The 21,195-nt window shown below is 48.3% G+C and overlaps 1 protein-coding gene across 1 annotated transcript in view; it reads left to right on the forward strand.

Moving 5' to 3' along the window:
• Positions 1–6,742: 6,742 nt before the first annotated feature.
• FHAD1 (forkhead associated phosphopeptide binding domain 1) overlaps positions 6,743–21,195 on the forward strand; it is a 123,332-nt gene continuing 108,879 nt past the window's right edge. The window contains exon 1 of the mRNA XM_040645810.1: positions 6,743–6,951. Coding sequence (XP_040501744.1) covers positions 6,859–6,951 — 93 coding nt within the window. The 5' untranslated portion in view covers positions 6,743–6,858. The remainder of the gene's footprint in view (positions 6,952–21,195) is intronic.

Below are 21,195 nucleotides of genomic sequence, written 5' to 3' on the forward strand. Positions count from 1 at the left end.
CCTCACCCTCCGGGCCTTGCGATCTCCACTGGATGGGCGGGGCAAGTGAGGGCGGACAGAATACATCCAAAGAACACACCCACGGTGGGATCAGCACACTAAGCAGTTTGCAAACTGAACACGCACACCCATCCTGAGCCAGAGCCAAAGCCCGAGGAACCAAGGGAACTTGACGCGGGAGAGGGATTTGCAACAGAAACGAAGACGTGGAACCAGCAACAGAAGAATCCATTTGAGGAAAAGCTTTGAACCTGTGTGTTTTCTCATGTTCTGTCAAGGGAAGGGGACGAGGACAGCGGCAGAAGTTTTTTCTGTGGTTTGTTATTTTTGTGAGTGTGTGTGCATGTGTGTGTGTGTGTGTGTAAATAAAACCCGTATATCCTAAGCCCAAAGGGCCAGAATCAGCGGCTACCTAGCCTCCAGCAGGCGGGCTGTCCGCTCTCCCCTCTGTCATCCTACTCAGCAGCTTGGCTGCTTCCATCCGGTCGTGCTCTTTTTCTCCCTCTTGCTCTCCCTTGTTCCTGTTCCCGTTCTTTCTCTGACTCTCCCTCACTGCATAGAGGCTGGGCAAAGCCTCCCTATCTTCATTTCAATTTGGAAGGCAAAGGCACCAGGAGGAACAGGAAGGTCTGGGAAGGGTGGGAAGGGGGAGAGAGGGTGCGGTCTCCCCAGTCAAGGACAGCCCCGGGGAAGGTGGCTGACACAGAATGAGGTCCCATGGGGGCAGAGCTCCTCCCCCCTCCCTGGAAGGGAAGCCCAGTGTCTGGGCCTCTGAGTTTGATGGCAGGCCCCAGCTACCCTCTCTCAGCTAAGCCACTTTCCCCGGCCCCTTTCCCTCCTTGCTTCAGACAAGCCTTCATTTAACATTATTCAGTCCCGTGTAGGAGGACAGCTGGGAACAACGGAGCCAGGATGAAGCCGGGCCCTTCAGACACCAGCACTTCCGACCTGAGTCACGATACCATATGGCCTGGGTAGCCACCCACAGCTGAATAAAACCAATGATTATAAGCATCACCAAGGAGCCCGTATAATCTAGAAACCTCTATTTTTTTCCTTCGGGGGCAATATTTTTAACACCCCATCGTGGTTTAATTGCAAGTTACAACCCTCTTTCAGTCCCAGAAATCATAAAGCCATAAGTTATTGAGGTGTTTTATTTTCTGTTTCTGAAATTAAAACGGATTTCAGGTTATTGCATTTCAAGGATTGTACACACCCATTGAGATAACTGTGGCATTTTGGGGGGAGGGGAGTCCAATCAAGATTCAGCAGTTTCTGCTCCAGTGGGTCTGAATGTCAGCTTTGCCCTCAGTTTAGAATTCTTCAGAGGGATGGCTATTGGCCACCTTCGACTTCTCAAAGACTATCTGGGGCCATGGGCTCCTCCAGCTCACAGCCAGCCCGGTTTCCATGAGGGTCTGCCTGGCAGTAAGCAAGTTTGCGTCCTGCACTCATGCTGAAGACAAGAATTGGGCTAAATCAAGCATGGAGGTGGAGGTCCAGGTAGGGGTGGTGCTCAGGCCTCCCGGGAGCACCCCTGCAGCAGGCTAGAGAAGCTCAGCAGCCCAAGAAGGTAGGAAGCCAGGCTGTGGGCCGGTGTCAAGGGGCTGTCCCCCGCCCCCACTCATTCCCTCAGGCACCATTCTAGGTACCTGTGATCCATCGGTGAACTCAACAGAAAAAAACTCCCTGCCCTCCTGGAGCTTAGTTTCTATGGAGGGTGGGGCAGGGAGACAAACAAATGAGATAAATCAAATAGGATGTTAGATGGTAAGTGGTCGGATGAGAAGAAGAGGGATAGAGTGTGGAGGTTTTTGTTTTGTTTTGTTGTTCTTGTTGCTCTTTCTTGGTTTTTGGGTTTGTTTTTTAAAAAAATTTGAAGTAGGGCAGTATTTGAGTAAAAATCTAAAGAGGTGAAGGAGATCCCTAGTGGAAGTGCTTTCTAGGGAGTGGAAACAGTAAGTGCAAAGGCCCTGAGGCAGAAAGGCTCTGGGGAGTTGAGCCTGACCCTCCCTGTTCCTGTGAAGCTATTATTACCCAGGTCCCAGTTTCTGTGGTCACTCCTCCAACTTTATGCCAAGGGTCTTTCTGGTTGCAGGGAGGCAGAACCCTCCAGGCCCTCTGAGGGCCTGGAAGAGATTTCTAGGAATAGACTCCAGGGAAGGCCTGGGCAGTTCAATTTCCTAAGACAAGGTTTTGCCAAGTTTGTAACAAATGCACATTTCTGGACCATGCTCCACATCTGCCCGCCCAGAATCTGTGATCGAGTCTGTGTCTGGGAATCCGCATTTCTAAAAGCCTCTGGGCATGTTTGAGCATCTTCACTCTGTCCATTTCCATGAGTTCTCCCTTAGATCTTGTTCTTAATTGACTAGGATAGTCTGCCACATTTCATCTTTCTTAAATGTTTTTTTAGATTTTCTGGAGGCACCTTGCAGGCCATTTCCTGCCAGGGAAGGGAAGCGTTCTCTAGGTATTTAGAGTTGGCGGGGCTGTTCTGCTCCCAGGCAGGTGACAAGGGGGTGGTGGGAGATCGATGAGATTTGCATGTGTTCTCCACACAGCCCCGCCCCCAGTCCTGTGCCCATGGGGGAGGTTTCAAGGACAGTGACCGATGCTGGGGACTCAGGAGATGTTTGTAGAGATAAAGAGCAAATGGCCGAATAAACGTCAGTTTTGACAAGGAAGAACAAGAATCGTCGTGGGTTTGGCGGTTTGGAAATATCCCTTCCCCAGCACATGGAAAAAACCCTCGTTCTTTCAAAATTGTTCCTTCCACCCCATCCCTCTCCCATCCTCATCCCCACCCCCAGAAGTGGTGGTCCCCCCAGCTTACTCTGTTTTCTACAACAGAGAGGAGTAGAGATTCAGTGGGGCAGGGGGTTCCAACCTCTAAGCTTCTGGTTCAGCTCCATCACCCTCCCACCCCAGCTCCACGCACCCAGCCTAGAGCAAAGGAGAGTAGGAAGGAACGACTCTCCAGTCTGCTCCTTCCTCGTTGGAAAACTGAGGGCTATTTCTGTGACCTCTGAGCCTCCGTTTCCCCATCTGTGAAATGGGCCTGGGGATCCCTGAGCGGCAGGCCCCGGGATGCTTCAGGGCGCTGCTGTGGGCTGCGATCCTCCAGGGCGTGTCAGGCGCACCGCCCCTCTTCCCGCCCCCACCACGTCCGCTCCCCCCCCACGTCCGCCCCCCGCCCCCTTGCGCCGCGCCGGCCACGCCCCTCACCGGCCTGGCGGCGTTGCCATGGCGACGTGCGTACACAGGCCGGGCGGGCGCGCGGGGTGCCGGCCGCCGGCTGGAGACTCCGCGGGAGCGCGGCCAGGCGGCCTCGCTCGGGAGCGGGCCGGGCTCCTCCCGAGCCCGCCGGGCTCTCGGCAGGGGACAGAGCGTGGGCTTCTCCCGCGGGCCAGGTGAGTGCGGCACGGCAGGAAGCAGCGGGCGGACACCTGGGGCGGGACCGGTCGGCCCTGCGAGGTCAAGAATTTGGAGGGAAGGCGCGGGAGCCGGCGCCACCCTGAGCTCGAACTCCTCTCAGGTCCAGGCTCGGGTCCCCAAGAGCACTCCAGAGGACGTGCTCCAACACCAGCCCGTCCTCCCTAAAATGCAGGCCCCCACCCCGCCTCCGGAAGTAGCCTGCGCGGGAGTTTCAGGACCCTCCTCGGCACCAGGCGTGCTGCTTTTACATATCCAGCGGGGTACACAGCCGGGATTAGGAGGGTGCGCTCTGGTTCCCCTGAATTAGGGGCAACACCCACCCAATGATCAGAGGAATCTTCCTTGAGGAATCTTTGCAGCTCCCAGGCCACTGAAGACGTGTAGCCCTGAAGACATACTGCTTCTCTAGCCCAATTCTGAGCCCTCCGAAGTGGTGAAGGGGTCAGGGGGTACGCACGTGATTTGCTCTTTACTATGCCTGGTGCTTCACAGCAGTAAGAACGAATTTACAGAGTTTCACACATTCAAATTACTTTCTACAGTGTTTTCAGGCAGGGGAGTGACTGCACAGGGCAAGATTAAGATGGAGAAATATTGCCCAACCCAAAAGCTACAGGTAGAATTTAGGGTTTCCAAAAAGACACTGAATGGGAAGATTCCTACTCAGCTGGCTGCACAGATTTGGTTTAATGTGTCATTTGCATTTTCATTCAATCAGCAAATGTTTACTGAGCATCTACTACGTGTCAGACCCGGCCCCAGGTGCTGGAGATGGGGTAATGAACAAAACTGTGAGGAACTGCAAAGGGTCTGAGCTTTTACCTTGCTTGCAAGCTAGTAAGTTAGCCTGGCCAGCTTATGGTTGCTGGCAGAAGACACAGGACAAAATTTGTCAATGCCTTTGCTCCATAATGGGTACAAACACAAGGTACCCATGAAGAATTGTGTCTTAACAAAAACAATACGGTTCTGGCTCTCCCGGAACATATATCTCAGTGAAAGGAAAACAAATAGCAAACACAACTGAATAAAGGAACAAGAAAATGTCAGAGCTTGACAAGCACAAGGAAGGAAATACAGCAGGTGGTATATGCCAGTAGTGACTGAAGGATGCCCTTAGCTAGGGTGTCGGGTGGTTGCCACATGGGGGCATCTGAGCAGAGAGAAGGCACCAGCCTTGGGAACATCTGGGGGGAGAGCTAAAAATCATGCATGTGCACGATCCACATTCTGGGGTTTAGTGGCATTTCCTGTGGTTTTTCTGCAGAAGAGACATTTCTCCCAAGTTTGCATTTCAGATTAATTAGGCTTGTATGTGTTGCTTGATAACAGGGTCCTCTGCCACTGAAGTGAATAACTGAAGTGATTTGACAGCAACACAGCATGGTTCTTTGGGAAGAGGCAATGTCTCTCCCTTTCTGTGAATTACATTGAACTTAATAAAATGTATTTCTCATTACAGGAAATCATCGATATTCGTGAGGTATCCGTAGCTCTCAGAGTTTACAAATATAAACTATCTGGCTTACTTTTATTTCTCTTACCCCCAGGTTGGGTCTTTTTTTCCTTTCTAAGGATGGAATCCGGGTGTCAAGGACTTTCTGATATGTCCCAAGTGTTAAGAGACAGTGTAACGCCCCCCACCCCACTCTGCCCCACCCACCAAATGTGGACGTGTGGGAAGTTGAGCCACCAGCTGATTATGCAGTAGTTACATGCAAAGGCTCAGAGCTGTCTCCCTGACACCTGCTACTGTGTCTTTAACCTCTCTGAGTCTCAGTTTCCCCATCTGTAAAGTGGGACAGTACCCATACCTACCTCGCAGGGCTGTTCCGAGGAGGAAAAGAAGCAGTGTGTATAAAAGAGTAGCACAGTGCCTGGCACTTAGGAGGGATTCAATCGTTGGTGATGGAGATGTGGATGAAAAGCAGAACCAGACCCGAGACCCTCTACGATCACAACTAGATGGTCTTCGTTTTTATCCACAGTCCAACAGCATCACACTTCAGTGACCTTCCAGTTGAAAAGAAGAGAGAGGGACTTTGGTTTTTGGACACAGCGTTGAGATGGAGGATGTCTCACTGTGTAACTGGACATATCTCAAATCAGAATTCAAGCATCATAAGAATTATCAACATTTTGGAACCCACTGAAGTCGCTGAGATTTTTGTATTTGAAAAAACCAGTATAGAACTTACTTTGGAACGCATCAAACTGCAAAATGGTTGGATGCACGGATAGATGGAAGGATGTGTGATACAGCAAATGTAACAAAATCTCCGTTGTAGGATCTAGGTGGTGCGTATAAAGGAGTTCACGCACTTCTTTTGACTTTCCTGCGTATTGGAAGTGTTCATAATAAAATGTTGGGGGGGAAATAGGTTCAGAGTCCTGATCGTATGTCCAAGCTAGAGTCTTGATAGTTCGCCTTTCAAAGTTACCCTTTTCCCCCTAATTATATGAAGAAACGGAGTAATTTACAAAGAAAGCATCCTTTAAAGCCCATTCCCTCAATGACAGACTCGGCAGTTTTAGAAGCTCTGTAGAAGGCTTAGACTTTCGTGGGTCTGAGTTCGATAAGCCCAAGATTCGTAATAATAATAATAATAATAATAATAATAATAATACAAATGTGTGGTTAGTGTGTAGCGGTCACCACCCTACATGCTTCACACATATGATTGTATTTCATCTTCACAGAACCCTACGGGGTACAGAGTATTATTAACCCCATTTTACAGATGAGAAAACTGAGGCATAGAGAAAGAAGAGGTAAGTCACCCAAAGTCACAGAGCTAGTGTGAGGAGGGTTAAGAATATGGGACAGAGGGGCGCCTGGGTGGCACAACGGTTAACCGTCTGCCTTCGGCTCAGGGCGTGATCCCGGCGTTCTGGGATCGAGCCCCACATCAGGCTCCTCCGCTATGAGCCTGCTTCTTCCTCTCCCACTCCCCCTGCTTATGTTCCCTCTCTCGCTGGCTGTCTCTATCTCTGTCAAATAAATAAATAAAATCTTTAAAAAAAAAAAAAAAAAGAATATGGGACAGAATACTGGCTGTGTCAGATAACTGCCCTTGTGCTAAGCTTCCTGGGAGGCAGACCGCGATTATCAGTGGAATTCAGGCTTGTCGTGGGGTTGTTCCAGCTCCTGGTGGTTTGTGCTCTGAGTTATGTAAAAAACGTCTTCTGTGGGATGATCATCTTTGCTAGACGTCACTGTTTAAAAAGATAGTCTTAACAGTCTGCAGGAATTGTGATCAAACTGTGAAGTCCATCTACCCTCTCCAACCTCTGCTGATTTCTCCTTTAAATAGGACGGTGCATTTCATCCGTTCTAAATGTGGTGTTGAATAATCAGAAGATTGCATTTTCCTAACTGTTTTTTTCTGAAAACCTTCTATAGGGAAAGCAGAGAGTATGAAAGCCTACCTAAAGAGCGCAGAAGGCTTTTTTGTCCTGAATAAAAGTACTACTGTTGGAAGGCATGAAGACTCAGACCTTGTTTTAGAGGTAAGAACTGCTCCTGTCCGCTCCCAGCTTCTCCCACCTCCACATATCCCTGCTGTCTGTGGACTCGAGCCTCTTTTAAAGCACACCCTCTGGCTAATAGCCACATCATCCCTCCGTGTGCGACCCATAACCGCCTGCGGAATGTACTGGGTCTCCCCAGCATGTGTAGTGAAAATGAGTATGCGACAGAGTGTGATGTGCCCTCTGTCCTCTTTGGACCGTGTGTACAGATGCCCCACCCATTGTCCCCTCCCCCCAGCCAAATGGGGCCATGTGGAAGGGGGCACGGAGCTGATGCTTTGACCTTCACCTGCTCTGGGCCTGACAGCGAGGACCACCTGAAGTACTCGGCTTGAGCAATGGCCTCTCGCCCTTTCCAGAGCTTTTGGAGACTGTTGTGATGTGTATACCATTTTGAGAATGTTATTATCAATGGAATTATACCACATGTAACCTTTTGAGATTTTTTTTTTTTTCACTCAGCATAATGTCCTTGAGATCCATGTAGGTCGTTCGCCTTTTCCTTTTTATTACAGAGTAATGTTTCCATGGTGGAGATGTACTGTTTTTTGTTTAACCATTTACAAATTAAAGGACATTTCGATTGTTTCTAATGTGGGGTTGTTACAGATAAACCTACTTAGGAACATTGGCACACGGGTTTTTGTGTGAACGTAACTTTTTCTTTCTCTGGGGTAAATGCTCAGGAGTGTGATTGCTGGATCAGATGGGAAGTGTATGGTCTCTAAAGAAACTGCCAGACTGTTGTCCAGGGTGACTGTACTCTTTAACATTCCCACCAGCAGTGTATGAGACAGTTTCTCTGCATCTTCACCAGCAACAGATGTTATCACTGGTTTTTTATTTTAGCTGTTCTGGTGTGTCGTGATGCCTCCCCGTGGTCTTCATTTGCATTTCCCTAATAGCTAGTGATGTTGGACATCTTTCCATGGGCTTATTGGCCTTGTGCACGTCCTCTTAGATGAAGCGTCTCTTCGTGTCTTTTGCCCATTTTCTAATCACATTGTTTCATTTTTAACTATTGAGTTTTGAGAGTTCTTTAAATATTTTAGAGACGTGTCCCTTTTCAGATACAGAGCTTGTGGATCATTTGTCCTTGTTGGTAGCTTGTCTTTTCATTCTCTTAACAGAGTATTTTGCAGGGCAGAAGTTTTAGATTTTGGTGAAGTTCAGTTGAGCGTTTTGGTTCTTCATGAATCATGCTTTTCATGTCCTGTCTCAGAATACGTCACCAAGTCCTCGATTCTGAGGATTTCTCATATGTTTTCTTCTAAAAGTTTTATAGGTTTTGTGTTTAAATCTATGAACCACTTTGAGTTCGTTTTTGTATATGACATGAGACTTAGGTCAAGGTTCATTTTTATTGCAGGTGGCTATGTAGTTGTCCCAGCACCATTTGTTGAAAAGACTGTCCTTTCTCCATTGAATTGCTTTTGGAACTTTGTCAAAAACCATTTAGCCGTACTTGTGTGGGAGCTATTTCTGAGTTCCCTATATGTTTCATTGATCTATGTGTCTGTCCCTCTACCAATATGACAGTCTTGATTACTGTAGTTATATAAGTCTTGACTCAAGTAGAGTGGTTCCTCCCATTTTATCCTGCTTAAAAAAAAAAAAGATTATTTTTACCTATTTTAGTTCTTTTGCCTTTCCATACAAATTTTAGTATAAGCCTGTCTATATATACAAAATATCTTGCTGGAATTTTGATAGGAATTGTATTTAAGCCAATATATCAGTGTGAGAAGAATTGATATCTTTACTATGTTGTCTTCCAATCCATGAACATGGTATGTCTCTCCTTTTATTTAGGGGGGCTTTGATTTCTTTCATAAATGTTCTGTAGTTTTTAGCAAAGCAGCCCTGTACATGTTTTGTTAGATATATACTACACTTAAGTATTTATCTTTTTTTTTAATGATTGTAAACGGTATTATATTTTTAATTTGGTGTCCACATGTTCACTGACAGTATATAGAAATACAATTGATTTTTGTATGCTTATGTGGTATCTTGCAACTGTAACTAAACTTTCTGGAATTTTTTTTGTTTCGTTTTTTGTTTTGTTTTGTTTGTAAGATTTTATTCATTCATTTGACAGAGAGAGAGAGAGAGAGCTCAGAGTGCACAAGCAGGGGGAGCAGCGGAGGGGGAGGGAGAAGGAGGGAGAAGCAGGCTTCCTGCTGAGCATGGAGCCTGATGTGGGGCTCAATCCCAGGACCCTGGGATCACGACCTGAGCCAAAGGCAGATGCTTAATCGACTGAGCCTCCCAAGTACCCCTAGAAGGTTTTTATGGATTTATTGGAATTTTACACATAAACAATCATGCCATCTACAAATAAAAAGTTTTATTTCTCCTTTCAGAAAAGGAGATCTTAATGCCCTTAATTTCCTTTTTCTTGCTTTAATGCACTGGCTGGAACGTCCAGTACTCTGTTGAATAACAGTGATCACAGCAGTATAAATCTTTGTAATTGCTTATTCCTAATTTTCTGAGAGTGTTTATCAGAAACTCTCAAATTTAAAAATAACTCAGTGGACCTCTCCTTGAGGTTCTCATCCATGATGTGGTCTCCCTACAAGGAAGGACACAGAAATCTCTGTTCAGTGCGCAAAGTCGAGGAAAGGAAAAAGCATTGCAGTTTCTTCTTTACCACAGCAAGGGACAGGTTTTATGTAGTTTTATTTCATGTCTGGCCAAAGTACAAACAGGGATCTGTTTTTTGAACCTCAGTATGATATTAGAAAACTGCAGGCTTTGGAGATAGACAGACCTGGGATTGAATCTCATTAGGCCACCGGCTGGCTGTGTGACTCTAACCCAATTACCTGATTTCTCTGAGCTCATTTTCCCTGTCTATCAGCCACTGACCTCACAGGGTTGTTGTAAGGATTCAGTGAGAAATGCACATAAAGTGCTTGGCACGTGATTCTAAGTAAATGACACTATGATCGTTAATATGGGCTCATAAAATGGAGATTGAGAAGAATCCTTCAAGGTGCACAGGATTAAATGAGGAGCCACTGGTATTAACAAGCTGTATGGAAAAAGGAACTAATGAGGACAATTTTTATACAGACAGAAATTGAGTTACATTTACTGTATAAAAATAATTGACTGCCTACTGCTCCTCAGACTTAGTTTAAGAAGGAAGTCACCCCTGCCAGCCACAGTCACATTGATTTATGAAGCAATCAGCTGTGTTTCCAGAGCACAAGCTCATATTGGCTCCCTAGAGAACAGATGACACATGAATTGCCCAGTGTTTTGTGAGCAGGCTTTTGATGGGTGCTTCTATCCTCTCTTAGACAAATCCTCTTCCCCCAAGCTTAAATGGATTTGGTAGAGGATTCGTTTAAAAAGGGGTTGTGGGGACACAGGGCCATTTTGAAAAATTGCAACCTGCTGACGTGTCAACATTTTCTAGTTTTATAAAACAAGACAAGGTGAAAATTGCTTCTCTGCTGACTTCCTTGGGTCTTTCTGATGAGAAGAATCACCCTTGATCAGCTGTGGGCCACCCTGAGGAATCATCCAACAGTCAATTTTTAGTTTATGTTATTTGTACCACTAGACGTCATTTCACTAAATAAAGATCAGAAATACATAATAAAAAGTCATCTTCAAAATTACCCAGAGGTTACATCTAGCAAATAAAAAGGATTGTTTTATTTACCTGAATAAATCCTGAAGAGTAGGCAGTCAAATCATGGAGGTGTATACCCACTGGCAAGGCTGACATATTGTCCTGATCGTTGATGGCATCAGATTGTGACACTGTTTACTTTTCCCGATAATGGGAGGTTGTTACACGCTTATAGTTTTAAAAAATTGGGAGAAAGCACAGTATAAGGAAGAAAATAAAAGTCACTTGTAATCATTTGGCTCAGGGAAAAAATCAGTATTGATCTTTGCGGGGTTTTGCCCTGCAGACTTCTTCTCTATCCTGTAAGGAGTTTGGTTCTCTCACAGCAAAAGGAGGCCTGTTTTCGCCAGGCTAGCTTTATGGTTGTTATCACTCATTCCTTCCACAAATATTTACCTGGAGGCTTAGCACTGAAGCAAGCCTGGGGATAAAGCAATGGTAGAATAAGTCATGGTCCCCACAGTCAGAAAGCTGCTAGGAGAGAGACATGTTAAGTCAAAAGATCCCACAAAGACGTGTATGGTTCTATGCACATTGGGGCTCTAAAGGAAAGGAATATGGAGGATAAGGAAGATTTAACTAGACAAGGGGAAAGGGGAATGGCATGTGCAAAGGCCCTGGGGTAGAAGAGCATATTATGAGCCCAAGGGACTGAGAGAAAACCAGCGTGTCCAGAAGAGTGGAAAGGGAGAGAGCTTGAGAGATGAGTAGGCCTCCTTCAGCCACCGTATCTGAAGAGTTTGGGAAGAAACTGAGGAATTTTAAGCAAGGGGGGAGACATGCATTTTGAAATGACCATCCTGGCTGCCATGTGCAGATTTGCAATCAGGAGCTCTGTTCAGGGGCACCTGGGTGGGTCAGTCAGTTAAGCGTCTGCCTTCAGCTCAGGTCACGATCTCAGGGTCCTGGGATGAACCCCTCCATCAGGCTCCCTGCTCAGTGGGGAGCCTGCTTCTCCCTCTCCTCCCCGTTCATGCTCTCTTTTGCTATCTCTCTCTCTGTCTCTCCAAATAAATAAATAAAATATTTTTTGAAAAAAGAGCTCTGTTCAGAATCTCCCCCTCTCCCATTTTACAGAGCTCAAAAGCCTCAGCCTTGCTCATTTAAGACATAAACCTTGACAATTTTAATTTGTGCGTTTGGTTGTGGCTTGTGAACTGTAATTTTTTGAGTTAGACGTAGCTATTATTTAAACCACACCGAGAAAGGGGCTCAGTTCTTCCAGACTGAAGAAATACTGCAAGCCAGTGGTTGTAGAATTTTCCATCTGTATCAGAGTGCTTGTTAAACATGAACTAGACATTCTGACCCAGGATGGGTTCAGGATAGGGCCCTGGAATCTTCACATTATATATGCTCCCCGGGCTCAGGTGGGGACCGTGTCCCAGGGAGATGGTTCCAGGACCACACTTTGAGGGCTCTCCCTCTCTCTTCTTGACCATCATGTTTTTTCCCTCCTGATGTTGTGGGAGCTCCTGTCTGGCGGGGGGAGGAGTGCATACTATTTCAGTATACTCTGTTTCGAGGGAAAGAGAAGCAAGAGTTCCACAGTGAAAAGCTGACCCACTCTCGTCCCTCCCGAAGAACTCAGTAAGCTACCCTCGAGAGGTTTCCAGATACCCTCGAAGACTGAGCTACAGGACGGCCCAAGTCAGCACAGGGAGGGGTGTGATGGAGGAAAAGAACAAAGGCGAAAAAGACAGGGGGTGAAATGCTTACACCCGCACATCTGGCCTGGGCACGCAGCGCCCTACCAGCAGGTTCCTTTCCAGCTGGAGCAGTCTAGCACGCGGCAGCCGCTTCTCAGGTGAGATCTGAGGGTTGTGGAGCAAGACTGATGTAACAGACACACCAGCACCCATACAGCCAGATGACTCTTGTCCCTTTGCCTGGCACCTGCCCGTTCTGGGCTGCCTCTCAGAAAAGAACCAGCAGAGCCTAAGTGGTCTTCTTGTTTATCATGAGTAAACAAGGCTGCTGTGATTGTCCTGTTATTTACATCACCTCACAGGTGTGTGGGTGCATCTGCTGTGCCTAAGGGCTGTCTGTACCTCTGATGGGCATCTCTGGATTGCCCACCACAGGTTATCAGCGCTGGACAGCCCGTCCCGCGTGCATTTCTACCCACTGGATCTTCGTTCAAACTCGGCACCCATGTCATTTTCATTTGTGTTTCTCTTATGAGTGAACCCCTGCATTTTGAGAGGTAAGGTGACAGGTGGACTTGGCCTGGATAAGGATTCCTACCCTGCTCAGTCTCTGTGGGGAAATGCATGGAAGGACACGGGCCAGGAGGCAGGGCAGTCGCCGCCTCTCCCATCTGCTCTTCTTGCTCCCTGCTCACCCCGGTTGTGCTCCCATGCTCACCCCTGGCTCCTCCCCCAGCTCCGCTGCTTCTGGGATTCACCCACCTGGCCTCCTGAGTCCCAGGGGAGCTTTCCTCTCTCCTGTTCGAGAACTGGCAGCTGGAACTCAGGGCTGATCTCATTGGTTACTTCCTACTGCAGCATTTTTTAAATTTTTTTAAAGATTGTATTTATGTGTCAGAGAGAGCACAAGCAGGGGGAGCGGCAGGCAGAGGGAGAAGCAGGCTCCCCGCTGAGCAAGGAGCCCGATGCAGGACTTGATCCCAGGACCCTGGGATCATGACCCGAGCTGAAGGCAGATGCTTCACCGGCTGAGCCCCCCAGGTGCCCCCCCTACTGCAACAATTGATGAGCTGACTTTCCCTCCAGCAGGTGGAGAGCTTCCAATGGGGAAAAAAATTTATAGAAAAGGGCTGATCCCATGTTGCTCATTTTTTTTTTTTTTGTGGTAGAATACACAGAACACAAAATTTTCCATCTTGACCATTCTTCAGTGTACAGGTCAGCGGCATTCCATACATTCACCTTGTGCAGCCAACACCGCCTCCATCCCCAGAGCTCTCCATCCTGCAAACCCTGCACCCTAGACAACCATCCCCAGTGCCCCTCCCCCAGCCCCGGGCCCCCAGCCTTCCGCTTTCTGTCTCTGTGAATTTGACTCCTCCAGGAACCTCCTGTAAATGGAATCATGCAGTATTTGTCCTCCTATGACACTTACTTCACTTAGCATCGTGTCCTCGAGGTTTGCCCGTGTTGTATAGTCCGTTGTATGTATTCCGCACCTGCTGCTTATCCGCTCACCTGTCAGTGAACCCTGGGTTGTTTCTGCCTGTGGCTACTGTAAATAATGCCTCAAACACGGGCGTACAAATCTCTCTTCCAGCCCTTGCTTTCGGTTCCTTTGGATGTATACCCAAAAGTGGGCTTGCTGGACCGTATGATAATTTTATCCTTAATTTTTCGAGGAACCGCCATACCATTTTTCTCATCCGCTGCACCGTTGTACGTTCCCACCAACAGAGAACAGGGGCTCCACCGTCTCCACATCCTCACCGACACTGGTTTTATCCTGTTTGTTGATCGTAGCCATTCTAATGGATGTGAGGTGGCAGATCATAATCTCTTCAATAGCACAGATCGTACAAACTCTGGAGTGTGCATTTCTAGATTACTTACCACGCCTCACGTGGCTTCCTATATAGTCTTTGTACTGTATGTGTATTTACAAAATTACATTCTCAAAAAAAAAAAAAAAACCCTATGGGGTAGGAACTGCTATTATCATTATTAGCCTCATTTACAGATGCGGAAATGGGGCTCAGAAGCGTTAAGTAACTTTCCCCAAACCACACAGCCGGTCAGGGGAGGTGAGGCTGGGTTTCCCATTCGGGGCCAGCTGACTCAGTGCTTTAGCTCTGGGAGCATCTAAAATCTAAATATCTGAAATTCCTTGTGAGTTCACTGGAATATTAAAATAGTTCACTGAGCTAGGGAAATTCCATAGCGTGAAATCCAAAGTGAGGCTCATAGGTGAAACACGAAATGAATTTTCTTGTGATCTTCATTCCCAACACTAGCTGGGGTGGCGCCATCTAGTGGGGAATTTGTGTGGGGAAGGTTGACCCAGTGCTTTCCACCCAAGAGGAGCGTTGGGGCTGTAAGTTAAGGCCCCACAAGAATCCTGTCTGGGGGTCACGGAGAGCCTCAGAGAAGACCAAACTTGAGCTGCCTCTTTAAAAGAGAAGCCTGTGGATTTTCCAGGCAGAGCAAGCAGGAAAGGACGCCCCAGGTGTTGAAACAGCATGTGCAAAGGCCCGGAGATGTTCGGTGAATAATTTGGCCCGGGAGAAAAGGACAAAACGGCATGTTGGTGGCAATGTGTAAAATGGAAGCCAGGCTAAACATTTGAAGGGGAACCTCTGCCCCCTTCCTACCCTCTCTCCACCCCGGAAAAGGCTTTTTAAGGTCAGGGAGGAATCGATGGTCTTTGTTATTTGGGTGGGAGAAGAGCAGGCAGAGAGGCCCTAGACCAGAGCAGCCAAGGGCATGACCTTGGCACCAGCAGGCTGGTTCAGAGCCTGGCGCCCTGGCGGGCTGTGGGGTCCCAGGCAAGCTATGCAGCTGTTCCCCACCGTGGTCTCTGTATATGTGCCACGGGGATGGTTGCAGTGACCACGTTATGAGGCCTAATTACTGTGAAGTGCTTAGATCACTGCCTGGTGCTGTCAATACTGTAGTAAATGTTGGCTATTGTCTCTGTGATCTACTTACAACAACACAAAGGGATGATGTCACCGTGGTCTACTTCAAAAGTCAGGGTGGACTCAGCTGGTTTCTCTGCCCCAGGTCACACGAGGCCAAAATCAAGGTGCTGGCGGGCCTGGGCTCTGACACAGAGTCTCCAAGGAGAATCCGCTTCCAGTCGGTTCAGGTGGTTGGTGGAACTTAGCCCGTGCAGTTACGGACTGAGCTCCCCTTTTCAGGCTGGCTGGCCATGGAGGTGGCTCTCAGCCCAGAGAGGCCACCCACATTCCAGGCCGGTGGCCCCCTTCTTCTTCAAAGCCAGCAGCATTGGGTCAAGGCCTTTTCATGTTTCAGATCTTTCTGACCCCCTCTTACTGCTCATCTGTCCAACTCCAGCCAGAGAAAGTTCTCTGCTTTAAGGGTTCATGGCATTAGGCTAGTCCCACCTGGACGATCCAGGGTACTCTCCCTCTCTTAAGATCATGGGTTAGTAACCTCTGTATCTGCACAGCCCCTCGTGCCATGTAATGGAGATAGTCCCAGGATCCAGGTTTAGGGCATAGATCTCTTTTGGGGCCCATTCTACCCACTGTGGTTAATCCTACCTCTTGCCTGCACTGTTTCCATGGAGTGGGTGTGGCCTTATGGGGCTTGTTTGAGAGCTCTTTGGAGGAACCAGTGAGGACAATGTCAGGAGCCGTGGAGAGAGGTGGCGGGTGAGCTGGGAGGGTCATGTGGGACGGGAGGGGGCAGGAGGCAGTGTGAGGTGAGTGCGTCAGCATCCAGGGGCAGGCGGGCGCTGGGAGGCCCGGAGATGAGCGGGGGGTTGGAAATACACATTGGAGAATCGGGGGTGGTACAGCGGCCCCGCCTGTGGACAGAGCAAGAAGGAAAGGGCGCTGGCCCTAGAATCTTCGGGAGCTGTGGAATCTGGGGGCAGGTGAAGGGAGAGGAGCCCAGCATGGAGGCCTAGGAGCAATCAGTATCAGAACCAGCGGGCTGTGGCCAGGCCGGGGAATATATCAGTAACATATACGTAATACACTGAGGGTTTACTTTGTGCCGGGCACTGTTCTGGGCACCTCTGCGTATATTAACTCATTTAATCCTTACAGTGAACAACCCTACGAGGCAGGCACTATCGTTTCCCCCATTTTACAGATGAGGAAGTTGAGGTCACACAGGGTGGATTGGGGGCTGGGAACTGGTCAGGCAGTCTGATTTGAGGAACCAGCCTCTTCTTGAGGCTTTGCCCCTCCTCAGGGCTCTCTCAGGGAGACCAAGGTAGGAGGGTGTCACTGACAGAGGGAAGCAGAGACGCTTCCCCTTCCCTCCTCCTCCCAGACTCACTGTCTTACCAGAGCCCGGCTGTTTCCTCATACCCTTATTCTTTTGAAAACCCCCGTTTTCACTATTTCTGCACTCCGTCTTTCTCGAGGCAGTGAGGAGGGTGGGGCTGGGAGATGGGATAGCCAAGAACCGAAAGGTAAGAAGAAATAGATCTCACACACACACACGCACACACACACCATTTAATTTTTAAAATGTCGTCCTACTACCTTGAAAATTCCTCCAAACAGTACCTCCTGGCAGTCCTGTGAAGCATGGCGTATGAAACGCACTTTTGCATGGGAAGCAGCCCCAGGGAAGCACGACACTTGCCCGAGGCTGCACAGCTGGGACGCGGCAGGGGTGGGGTTGGACTCCTGGCTTTCCACCTGCAGAGCCCATCCTCTTGCTCCCGGTAGTGAGCGTTTCGGTGTTCTCCTTAGGTGCCGAAGTTCTAAGTGCTTTTATGTGTGTTATCTCACGTACACGTCACCAATAACTACTAGGCCGCTCTATTGTCTATATTCACAGAGGAGGAAACTGAGGCACTAAGAGACTAGGTCACGTGCCCAAGGTCACCCGGCTAGGAAGTAGGCGAGCTGGACTTTGAACCCGGGCCCTCCACCTCGAAAGCCGCTCCAATAAGCAACACACCGTCCTGCCTCTTCAGCCCCCTCACCACGAGGCCACGTGCCTCCCCTGACCACAGTGCCAGCTGCCCCAGGGCTGGGGAGCCGTGGGTGACAGTGGCAGTGGGCTGAGGGCTCAGGTGGGAAGGAACACTCTCGAGGCAGCTTGACAACACAGGAAAGGAATGGGGGAGGGGAGGGGAGGCGTTCTGAGGATGGCGAGCATGTTCACGGGTTAGGGGGTCATGCTGAGACTGAAGATACAAAGAGGAGACCCTCCGTGAGCTGGGACCAGACGAGGTGGGGTGAGGACAAGACCACCCTGAGCCCCTCGGCGGCCGAGAGAAGGGGACTTGAAAGCCATATCTGAGATCTTCTCCCTGCTGGAACTCCAGGTCCTGGCAGGGAGCAGAGGGCCGTTCAGAGTGGGTGTGGAGTGACAGAGGTGGGTTTCATAAAGGGACTCCTACAGAGGGTGGCCAGACTGAAAGAAACCGCCCAGGATGGTGTGGTGCCCAGAGCCACTGAGACTGAGGGGCTCTTCCCCCCCCCGCCAGACCTGAAGGGTGAGGGGGTTACATCTCCTGGAATCCCCAACAGGAGCTGTGGCTTTTGGTGGAGGGTTGTCCCCAGCCCATGGTGACCCCACAGGGAGGGAGCCAGGGAGGAAATACCCCAGCCTCTCTCCTCCCTGCTTGGATCTCTGATCCCCTGTTGGCCAACCCCAACCAGAAACCAGAGGCAAGGAGCCCATCAGCCCATTGATGCAGCCACGTGGGCTGGCCTGCTAGGGCAGAGGGCAAGGGGGAGCAGGTGGGTGAGGATCGGGGGGGCAAGTGGAGGACGTCTGGCAGGGGACAGGAGATGAGGACCTGGAAGGCTCTTTACGAGGTAGAATGAAAGTCCAAAGACCAGAGACCGGGGGCTGGGGGGCCCGAAGGGAGCAGCACGTGGCTGGGATTGGGCTGACTTGAGGACAGAGTGTGAGGATGGTGGGGAGATGGGGACAGAGATGGACTTGGAGGAGCTGGTGAGCTTGAGCGGGGAGCCAGGCCGGGGCAGGTGAAGGGGAATGCCCACAGGGAGTGGATGAGGAAGCAGAGGCCACAGGAATCCGAGAGGAAGGGAGGAGGAGGAGGAACGTCATGCTCTGAGACTGGGTTTGGGAGTCGCAGATGAGGCGGGATTGAGAACTGGCTCTGAAGGAGGGTTCCAGATAATCAGGAGCCTTGGCAGCAGGGAGGCTTCCTCAAAGCCCAGGGCTCACCGGAGCAGATCCTTGTGTTTAGTGGATTTGTTAAAGTCCGTGTTTTATGGACCCACTAAATACTTTTAAAAGATATTTAAAATGCGGTAGACTTTTTAAAATGCATGTTCCAGGGCTCCTGGGTGACTGTTCGGTTGAGCGTCTGACTCTTGGTGTCGGCTCAGGTCATGATCTTAGGGTCCTGACATCGAGCCCCTGGTCAGGCTCCACGCTGAGCATGGAGTCTGCTTGAGAGTCTCTCTCCCTCTGCCCCTTCCCCCCACCGTGCACACACACATGTGCATGTGATCTCTCTCAAATAAATAAATAAATAATAAAACTTCACTTCCACCCCACTCCTCTCTCACTATTAAATCACTGTCCACTCTGAAAAGCATAGGGGACAAGTCAAGGGTACAAAGTTTGGTCCTGCCAGTGCCACGTGCCAGCATCTTGATGTTGGCTGAGGCACTTCATCTTAGCCATTTTTTTAAAAGATTTTATTTATTTATTTATTTATTTGAGCTAGCGAGCGAGAGAGGGAGTATGTGCACAATGGGGGGAGGGAGAGGGACAAGCAGACTGCACTGAGCGCAGAACCCGGCACAGGACTTGATCCCATGACCCTGAGATCAAGACCAGAGCCAACCAAGAGTCTGGCCCTCAACTGACGGAGCCACCCAGGTGCCCCCAGCTTAGCCATTTTTAATACTGTGGTAAAAGACACATAACCATTTACCATTTGAACCATTTTTAAGTGTGTGGATTAGCAGTGTTAAGTGTGTTCACGTTGTTGAATAACCAACCAGCACTTTTTCAGCTTGCAAAACTGAAACGCTGTACCCATTAAACCATCAAACAATTCCCAAATTCCCCTCCCTCCATCCCTGGCAGCCACCATCCTACTTTCTGTTTCTATGAGCTTGACAACGGTAGGTAATTCATATTAGTAGAATCAGACAGTGGTTGCCTGTGTATGACTGGCTTACTTCACTCGGCATAATGTCTTCACGGTTCATCCCAAGCTGTAGTATGCATCAGAATTCTCTTCCTTTTTAAGGCTGAATAATATTCCATTGTATGTACTTGGCACATTTTGCTTATCCACTCATCTACCAGTGGACCTGGGGTTATTTCCATGCTCCAGCTCGTGCACGTAATGCTGTGAACATGGGTGTACAAACATCTCTTCGAGCCCTTGCTTTCTGTTCTTTTGGATGTATACCCAAAAGTGGCCTTGCTGGATCCTCTGATAATTTCATTCTTAATTTTTTGAGGAACTGCCATACCGTCTTTCACGTCGAGCTGCACCTTTTCACATTCCCACCAGCGACTCGTGGGACAGCTCAGCAGAGTGGAGCTTGCACATTGAGCCTACCTCAACAATAGGGCTTCTGTCCTAACAGTAGCTTTTAGCAGTTTTCCAAGGAAGCGGGGGGTCTGGTGTTATAGGGCAGTCCCAGGAAGCACTCTCTTGGCCTAACATGTGGCCGGGGCTCACCCCATTTTATGGAGTCATTCAAAACTTCCTGCTTGCTTTGATTTCTTAATAATGGCCTGACAGCTACTGAGGAACTGAAAGTAAGGAGGCCTGGGAAAAGAAAAACAAAATGCAGCCCATAGAATTTCTCTCTTTGAGAGGTTATCAAGGGTTCATGGAGCACAGAGATCAATGGGAATGGTGATGACCTTGACATGAGTGGCCTTTCCCAAAGAACTGATGTATTTTAATATTGACAAAAAATGCTCTCTTTTTTAGACCAGATTGAGGTTTATGGGATATTGAGCAGCTAGTACATAGAGTTCCCATATACCCACCCCCATGCCCCAAACACACAGAGCTTCCCCTGTCGTTAACGTCTTGCTTTAACATGGGACATTTGTTACCGCTGAGGAACCAATATTGATATATTATTATTAACTAAAGTCCATAGTTTACATTAGGGCTTACTCCTCGCATTGCATATTCTGTGGGTTTTGGCAATTATATAATAAGTACACACCACTGCCATGTCATACAGAATAGTTTCACTGCCCTCAAATCCCTGTGCTCGCCCTATTCATCCCATCCCACATCCACCGCTCTGGACAGGATGAATCCATCCAACTGGAATTCCATTTAGAATTCCATTCCATTCCAGTTCCATCCAACTGGAAACCACTGATCTTTTTACTGTCGCTATAGTTTTCTTTTTTCGGAATTTCATATAGTTGAAATTGTACACTATGTAGCCCTTTCAGACTGGCTTCTTTCACTAAGCTATATGCATTTACATGGTTCCTCCATGGTTTTGTGACTTGATAGCTCATTTCTTTTTATCACTATTATTTTATTGGACGAATGTACCACAGTTTGCCTGTCCATTTACCTTTTAAAGGACATCTTGGGTTGGTTCCAGTTTGGGGCAATTATGAATAAGAATGCTATAAGCATGTATCCAAAATAAATGAGTCTTAAAACTCAACTGTAAGGAAACAGACAACACAGTTTACAAATGGACGAAAGATATGAATAGACACCTCACCAAAGAAGATATACAGATGGCAAATAAGCCTATGAGAAGATGCTAAACATCATATATCATAAGGAATTACAAATAAACATGGGCTATCTTGTCGTCTATTTAGATCTTCTTTGATTTCTTTCATCAAGGTTTTTATAGTTTTCTTCATATAGATCTTTACATATTTTGTTAGATTTATACCTAAGTCTGTCTGTCTGGTCTGTCTTTCTTTTCCGTTTTTTTGTTTTGTTTTGTT

Source organism: Ursus maritimus, unplaced genomic scaffold, assembly GCF_017311325.1.
Source record: "Ursus maritimus isolate PB19 unplaced genomic scaffold, ASM1731132v1 scaffold_32, whole genome shotgun sequence".
NCBI lineage: Eukaryota > Metazoa > Chordata > Mammalia > Carnivora > Ursidae > Ursus > Ursus maritimus.